This window comes from Saccopteryx bilineata, chromosome 1 (assembly GCF_036850765.1).
Source record: "Saccopteryx bilineata isolate mSacBil1 chromosome 1, mSacBil1_pri_phased_curated, whole genome shotgun sequence".
Taxonomy (NCBI): domain Eukaryota; kingdom Metazoa; phylum Chordata; class Mammalia; order Chiroptera; family Emballonuridae; genus Saccopteryx; species Saccopteryx bilineata.
Genome location: NC_089490.1, coordinates 350044415 through 350053326, shown reverse-complemented (window position 1 = coordinate 350053326; position 8912 = coordinate 350044415). Strand labels below are relative to the sequence as shown.

The window sequence follows — 8912 nt, the reverse complement described above, 5'->3', positions numbered from 1 at the left end:
TCTTTTCTCCATAGATTTTTCCACATCTATTTGTGTTACCTCTCTTTCTTTTGTATCCATAATATTCGATTTCCTCTTTCTTATTGGCATCTGAGGGTGGTCTTGTTGATAGCACTAATTAGAATTAATAAAGAGTAAAAAGTAAAAGAAAAAAAAAAGGTAAAACACCCCACAAAAAAAAACACAGTAATAATTTATTATTTCCCCCTTTTTTCTTTCTTCTCTTTCCCTCCTCTCCCCTCCTCAGGGAAATATCATGATGACCTGTGAATTATATTATGCTAAATGTAACAAAAACTGCCTATAATGGAGGGCCTGATTTGGGGTGAAGAGTTCAAGGGGCAAAAAAAGGGAGTAGGGACCTACTAAATGCAAAAAAAAAAAAGAAGAAGAAAATCTTAGACAAGCATAAGATGATTTGCTTGTAAGTGATGGTTGACTAAGAGATATAATGAGAGGGATAAGAGGGAACCAGAAAAAAGGAGGGAAAAAAAAGAATAATAAAGAAGAAAAAAATAAAATAATAAGTAAAAATCTGTTGTATTAAGTGAAGCGAAGACTAAATACAATGGAGACCTTGGGTTGGGAGGAATGCTAGTGAGTTAAAAAGCAATGTAAAAAGTACCCAAAATGCCACAAAAATAAACAAACAAACAAGAAAAAAACAAAAACAAAAGCAAAAAGAAAAATAAAGCCAAAAAAAACCCTTGAGTCCCAAATTAAGTAATTTGTTCATGATTGCAGATTAAATGGGAGGAAAGTAAAACGAGAAAAGAAAAAACGAATAGAAAGGAAAAAATAAGAAAAAGAGAAAAACGAAGGAAGAAAAAAAAAGGAAGAGAAAAAAACAAAATAAAGCAAAACAAAAAAAAAAAAACAAAAGAGGAGAGAGTGAGAATTAAGTGTTTTGGAGTATAACCTTAAAGGAGGGTGAGGATGAAGAAGAGAAATAAAATGTAACACTCATGGGTAGTGTAGTTCAAGAAAAGGGAAGCATAAGATGGGCAGAGGATAGAAGGACCGAGGTGGAGGAAATAGAAATAATAATAATAACGGCCATACCACCCTGAACGCGCCCGATCTCGTCAGAAATAATAATAATAAAGGCGTCGGCCTAGCGTGCGGAGGACCTGGGTTCGATTCCCGGCCAGGGCACACAGGAGAAGCACCCATTTGCTTCTCCACCCCTCCGCCGCACCTTCCTCTCTGTCTCTCTCTTCCCCTCCTGCAGCCAAGGCTCCATTGGAGCAAAAATAGCCCGGGCGCTGGGCATGGCTCTGTGGCCTCTGCCTCAGGCGCTAGAGTGGCTCTGGTCGCAACATGGCGACGCCCAGGATGGGCAGAGCATCACCCCCTGGTGGGCAGAGCGTCGCCCCCTGGTGGGCGTGCCGGGTGGATCCCGGTCGGGCGCATGCGGGAGTCTGTCTGACTGTCTCTCCCTGTTTCCAACTTCAGAAAAATGAAAAAAAAAAAAAAAATAATAATAATAATAATAATAAAGGCAATAAGATAGGAGAAACAAACAACAACAACAACAAAATTAGTGGAACAAGTTGTAAAGTCTGTGGATTTTTCTTGATTTTGAGAGGTTAACTTCTTCCTTTTTCTTTTCTCTCCCTCTTCCTGGTTGGTGACTCTGTACCCCAGGCTCTGCCCCTGTGTCACTCTTAGGTAGGGATTTGCAGTTGATGGGATTCTATGGCAATGTCATATAATTGGCTTTAGTCTTGCTGGTAGTCAAGGCTTGTTGGCGTTTGCAGGGTCCAACGATGAGAGAGTTTGCTTTCCTGGATTCTCTCTCCTAGTCCCCCCTTTCTGAATTAGCAGCCTGGTGATCCAGCTATAAGGCTGCAACTGCTTCTGTCTGGGGAGTAAGAGGCTCAAAGAGCTGGGAAATCCCCACTCTATCCCCACTCAGCACAAGGCTTTGGGAAAGGCTCTGGCAGTCAGAGCCTCCAGTGTAATCAGGCAGGGGTGGGAGTCACTTGTCAAGGTGACTGTTTAGCGCCTAGCATTCAGTTGGACCACTCAACCCAGGCTTTCCACACTTTGTAGCCTGTTTTGGCTGGGAAGAAGAGGCACTAGTCTCTGCTTGCGACTAGTGTAGTATAGATCTTATTATCTGTCAAGTCCCTCTTGTTAGCGTTTATCCCTGAATATGGAGGCTCTATCAATCAGAAGTTGCCCCCGCCCCTTTAGCGAGAGGCACTAAAAAATATCACGCCTCTTGTCTTGGATCGCTGAACTGAGAGAGATCTTATCAATTAGAACCCGTGGGTGCGCAGATTTCATGGGTTAAGCTAATTTCAGTGATTGGGTCCGCAGCTGTGCTCCCGAAGGTACTTCAGGCTGCCTGAGTGCCCCTCCCCCAACACTTGATTGTTAGCTTGAATGGCTGGGAGAGGTGCCCCGCCCACGGAGAGAATCTCCCAAGTAGGGAAGACCGCCCTGGCGCCTCTCCCACTCAACCCGCTGCTGGCGGCTGGGGCGCACCGGGCGCAGGATATTGGGGCACCCTGGGTGTGCGGGCCAGTAGGGCGCTCTGGGCGCGTGGAATGCCCAGGGCACGTGCACGAATGGGGTGCTCCGGGCACTGGTGGCTGGGGACTCTCACTCGCAGTGGGCGGGCCGCTGGGAACGTTAGCGGTGCTCGCTCTGCAACCGGACCGGGTGCGCGCCGGCGGCTGCTCGCAGCTCCCGAGTGTGGGCTGACTCACCACAGGCGCACTCTCTCCGCGGCTCCCGAGTGTGGGCGGTACTCGCTCTGCAACCGGACCAGGCGCGCGCCAGCGGCTGCTCGCCGCTCCCGAGTGTGGGCTGACTCACTGCAGGCGCACTTTCTCCGCGGCTTGAATGAACGTCCCTGCGGTAGCTTCCTCCACACCCTCGTTTCTCAGATTCAAATGATAACAGTCCTTTCACTTTCAGTTTGTGTGGAACTCCGGAATGCTTCGAGGATAAATTTTTCTGTTTCTAGTTGATAAATTTGTTGTGATTTTGGGGAGATCTGTCGGACGCGCTGCTCATGGTGCCATTTCCGTGACGTCACTCTATTTTTTCCTTTTTCTCACTTCAACAAAAATATTGCTGCAAGAAATAAATGTCTGGGATTTTACTGCCTATGTTTTCATCTCAGATTTTTATAGTTTCACAACTTATATTTGTTTTTTATCTATTTTGAGTTTATTCTTGTGTGTGATGTAAGTTGGTGATCTAGTTTTTTTGTTTTGTTTTATTTTTATTTATTTGTTTTTGCATGTACCTGTTCAATTTTCCCAACACCATTTATTGAAGAGACTGTCTTTACTCCATTGTATGTTCTTGCCTCCTTTGTCAAATATTAAATGACCATACAGGTATGGGTTTATTTCTGGGCTCTTTGTTCTGTTCCATTGATCTATACACCTATTCTTATGCCAGAACCAAGCTGTTTTGATTACAATGGCTTTGTAGTATAGTTTGATATCAGGTATTGTGATACTTACAACTTTGTTCGTCTTTCCCAAGATTGCTGAGGCTATACAGGGTCTTTTCTTTTCTTTTTTTTTTTTCTTTTTTTTTTTTTGTTTCATATAAATTTTGGGGATATTTGTTTTAGATCTGTGAAATGTGTCATTGGTGTTATATATTTTTAATATTAGCCTCTTATCAGACATATGATGTGCAAGTATTTTCTCTTACTCAATAACTTGCCTTTACTTTTTCCTTTTTTTCTTTTTCTTTTATTATTTCCTTTTCTGTGCATGGATTTTTAGTTTGATGTAGTTCCACTTTTTTATTTCTGCTTTTTTATTTCTGCTTTCTTACCTTTGCTTTTGGAGTCAGAGTTAAAGTTGCTGCCAAGACCTATGTTAGGACCTTACCACATAAGTTTTCTTCTAAGAGTTTTATGGTTTCAAGTCTTATGTCCAAGTTTTTAAACCATTTTGAGTCAATATTTGTGTAATTGTGTGAGATAGTAGTCCACTTTGATTCTTTTGCATGTGGCTGTAGTTTTCCCAACACCATTTATTGAACAAACTGCCATTTCTCCACTGTATATTATTGGATTCTTTGTCACAAATTAATTGACCTAATATGCATGAACTGTCCATTGATCTATGTGTCTTTTTTCCTGATAGCACTATACAGTTTTTATTACTATAGCTTTATAATATAGTTTAAAATCAAGAAGTCTGATGCCTCCAGTATTGATTTTTCTCAAGATTGATTTGGTTATTTCAGTCCTTTTGTGGTTTCACACACATTTTAGGATTATTTTTTACTATCTCTTGAAAAAAAGCCATTGAAATGTGATAGGAATTGCATTGAATCTGTAGATTTGGGATAGTATAAACATTTTAACAATACTAATTTTTCCAATCCATGAGCATATTATATGTTTTCATTTATTTGTATCTTCATCAATTTCTTTTATTAATATTTTATAGTTCAGAATACAGGTCTTTTACCTGCTTGGTTAAATGTATTGCTACATATTTTACTCCTTGATGCAACTGTAAATGAGGTTGTTTTCTTAATTCCTCTTTCTGATGTTTTAATATTAGTTTATAAGACAACAGGGCTTTGTATATTAATTTTATAATCTGTAAATTTACTAAATTTGTTGATTAGTTCTAATAGTATTTTAGGTGGAGTCTTTCCAGTTTTCGATATATATATAATATTATGTTATTGGATTCCAGTCAATTTTTAGAAAACACAAATTATCCTAGGATTTATAAGATATGCATTTGAAAAACTCTTTGCACAAACTAAAATATTCAACCTTGCCAGGGCCAATCACATATATGCAGTAAAATTTTTCAAGAACCTTTCCCATAATGTGACACAAAAACACAAAATATAGCAAATGTTTATTAATGCTTATGTTCATAACAATTTTATTTATACTATCAATTACTTGAATGTAGATATTAAACAAGAATTCAGTAGTTTACTAAATTACAGTATATCTCTCAATAGTATATTATATAGTTATTAAACTTAATACTACATAATGTTCATTTTTAATTTCTTTCAATTACAGTTTACATTTAATATTGTTTTATATTAGTATCATGTGTACAGGATAGTTGTTGAACAATCATACATTTTACAAAGTGTTCCCCCTGATATTTCCAGTACCCACCTCGCACCTTAAATATTTACACAATGTTCTCAATGCTAAAGTAAAATGCTTGTTTTATAACATTAAGTTAAAAAAAGAAAGGCATACAACACATACACAATTATGTTACAATAAGCTTAAATGACAAAGGCATTTATAATTACAGAATATTTTGTTAATGGGTATGATTATTAGTCATTAAAATGCTTCTTGGCTATTTTGTATTTCTGCAAAAAAATATTTTGAAATATTGACTATGATTATTCAGGTGCTAAATTAAGTAGAAGCAAAATTTTACATTAAAATAATGTAATTCTTGTTTGATTTTGAAACAATTCTGAGGAACACAAAGAAAAGTAAGTTGACAACATACTATCTAAAGACTCATGTATAACTAAAATTCATGAACAGGCAAAATGAGGTAATGTTTAAATAAACATTACATTCTTGGGCAACTGCAAAATTTGAAATATACTGAATGTTAATAATAATGAAATGGTTAGGTAAATTATTGTTCTTCCATAAACTAGTATATTTTATAGCCAGCTGAAAATGTTTAAAATGTAATAACTACTTATACTATAGCTCTATGTGAGAAAATAGTTTCAAGCATTTTAAAAATATAAATATATCTTGCATAGATTATATATGTAATCTATGTGAAAATTTATGTAAATTTTAATTATGTAAAAATATTTTAAAAACATAAAAAAAGAAGGTAAATCAACTAACAGAAGTAATAAATGTGATTTCTTTATGCATTTTATTATCTCCAATTTACTTAAAGTGATAATTTTATAGTTTTACGGTTTAAAAAGAAATGTATTTTAAACATCTTGATTCAGCCTGACCTGTGGTGGCACAGTGGGATAAAGCATCGACCTGGAAGTGCTGAGGTCGCCGGTTCGAAACCCTGGGCTTGCCTGGTCAAGGCACATATGAGAGTTGATGCTACCAGCTCCTCCCCCCCTGTCTCTCTCTCCTCTCTAAAATGAATAAATAAAAATGAAAAAAAAAAAAAGATTTTAAACATCTTGATTCAGTGTCTACTCTATCAGATGATATAATGGACACTAGGGAAGTAAGGTATATAGAATGCTGAGCCTGCTCTTCATTCAGAAATGAACAGTAAATAAATAGTTACAATGACATGAGAGAAATGCTTTTTAAAAGAAAATGCCTGGATAAGTGATGTGGCATATTCTTGTACAAAAACAATGGAGGAGTTATTAAAATGCCCATAGATTGTGTCGTTTGGGCATAAGATGATGTCCACACTACTTTGCTAGCTGAAAAAGTGCATTCTGAAAGTGTAGGTGTAATATTGTCCCATTATAAGTTTGTGTATAAATTGTGTGTATATTTACCTGTACACACATACCGGATAGAAAATACATAGCAGTCTTCTCTAAAATATTAGCTGTGATTATCTCTATATTGAAAAATGGGAGTTTATACTTACTTTATTTCTAGTACACTCTCTAGGTAAAATGAGTGAGGAGTTTCTAGAATGAGAGAATATTTCATTGTGTCAGGCGGTGCCAATGTGTCATGTACAATGTAGACAGAGTCTTGACCATTGGATTTGCCAGTGTGAAGGCTACTGTGGCATGCAGAGCCACGGCATAGAAAAAAATTCCGACTGGGGTGAGGGAAAGAGAAATAGAGAAAGATATTGAATCCTGAATGTACAGACAACTCTTTCAAAGTCTTTTACTGTGATAGAGAAAGGGAATGAAGAAGACCAGGAAGAGGAGGAGAACGATGAAGTAGAGGAGGAAGATGAAGAGAAAGAAGGAAAAGAAAAAGAAAGATAGAGGAAAGTCTCCAGGGGAATGTGGGTGCCAGAGATTTTTGCCTGTTTTCCTCTCTCCCTTTTCCTTTCCTTTAAATTTTAGGACATACAACAGAATGTTAGAGATAGAAGTAAACCTGTAAATGATAAACTTTTGTGATAAAGAGGACAGAGGTAATAATATGTAGAGCAATATCTCAATGCAGTTAAGAGGAATGGGAACTATTTCATCACTGCAAGGCATAAAAGAAACCAAGAAAGCGAGGTCCAGCAATTACCCAATAATATACCTCTTCCCAATTATCTATCCAGCGTCATAGACTAGGTATGGTTTGTTTATCAGACTCTGTATAAGAAAGTTCACTGAGCCACAAAGAAATTGATCTCTTATTTACTGATCAGAGACTTTGAAAAGCATGTCCTAGGCTCCCCTGTGAACTTGCTCCAGAAATGTAATCAGTGAGATACAATCTATAGACTACATAAATATATAGTCTCAGCTGTCTCTCACCTACTAGGGCTTCTAAAGCTCACCTCAATGTATGGTGAGAAATGTTAAGAAAATTAGTCTGGATCCCATTCCCAAAGTCATATATGCTTTGAAAACAAAATATGAGTCACCTGGTCCCGGATCTGTTTGGTCTTGATCCCATAAATGATGGGATTCAGCATAGGAGGAGCCAGAATGCAGACATTGGCCAGCAGGATATGGATATGGGGTGAGATATGGCGTCCGAACCGCTGAGTGAGGGTTGAAAAGATCCCAGGCCCATAAAAGAGAAAGATGACACAGACATGGGAGCCGCAAGTATTGAGAGCTTTGTGGCGAGCATCTCGGGAAGGGATATGGAAGACAGCATGGAGAATAAGCATGTATGAAACAATAATTAGAAAAACATCTAAAGCAATTGTTGACATTAGGACAAAAAAACCATACCAGATATTTATTCGTATGTCATCACAGGAAAATTTGGCCAATCCAATGTGCTCACAAACAGTGTGTGGAAGAATGTTAGTTCTGCAAAAAGTCAGTCTTTTCAGAAGAAATGTCATGGGAAATACTGTACCAAAACTTCTCAGAAAGATAGTCGCACCAATTTTCCCAATCAGTGCATGTGTAAGAATGGTGGTGTATCTCAGAGGGTAGCATATGGCAATGTAGCGATCAAATGCCATCACCAGCAAGATCCCTGACTCAGACATGAAAGTGGAAGTGATGAAGAATACCTGAGCGATGCAGCGATTCAGGGAGATTTCCCCAGCACGGAACCAGAAGATGGCCAAGGCCTGAGGTACTGTGCATGTGGAGAGGACAATGTCTGCTCCAGCCAGCATGCAGAGGAAGAGGTACATGGGTTCATGGAGACTGCGGTTGTTGAGGATAATGAAGATGAGCAGGCTGTTCCCAAGCAATGCAGTGACATAGGAGGTGAAGAAGGGGATAGAAATCCACATGTGCTTGTCCTCTAAGCCTGGGATGCCCCGCAAGTAGAAGACAGTGTGGCTAACACCAGAGAGGTTTGAGATAGATGTGCCTGGCAAGACCACCAGAGACATCACTTCTTATTCACAGAGACAGAAGAAAATGTAGACTTTCCTGGGATCATCTTTGTGAAAACACCACAAGATTTTGGCATAATCTACACTTCCATTTTCTTTGAACATGCAAATAATGAGACAAATAAAAATACAAAGGTGAAAAAGATATGTTCTGTGCTCTTAATGAGTAACACTCTCATTAAAAGATACACATTTCGGCCTGACCTGTGGTGGCGCAGTGGATAAAGCGTCTACCTGGAAATGCTGAGGTCACCGGTTTGAAACCCTGGGCTTGCCTGGTCAAGGCACATATGGGAGTTGATGCTTCCTGCTCCTCCCCCCCTTCTCTCTCTGTCTCTCTCCTCTCTCTCTCTCTCTCCCTCTCTCTCTCCTTTCTAAAATGAATAAATTAATTAATTTTAAAAAAAGATACACATTTCCAACTAATCAAAGTAAAAATATTGTTGT

General features: G+C 38.4%; 1 protein-coding gene across 1 annotated transcript; it reads right to left on the bottom strand.

The window, feature by feature from the left end:
• Positions 1 to 6514: 6514 nt before the first annotated feature.
• Positions 6515 to 8531, bottom strand: LOC136320574 (olfactory receptor 52B4-like). The gene has a single exon (XM_066253733.1). The coding sequence runs from the start codon at positions 8460 to 8462 to the stop codon at positions 7494 to 7496; it is 969 nt and encodes a 322-aa protein (XP_066109830.1). The 5' UTR covers positions 8463 to 8531; the 3' UTR covers positions 6515 to 7493.
• Positions 8532 to 8912: the final 381 nt, after the last annotated feature.

What these genes read in the sequence shown, in the direction of transcription:
- LOC136320574 (XM_066253733.1), bottom strand. Translation starts at nt 8,462, where the DNA reads ATGTCTCTGGTGGTCTTGCCAGGCACATCTATCTCAAACCTCTCTGGT.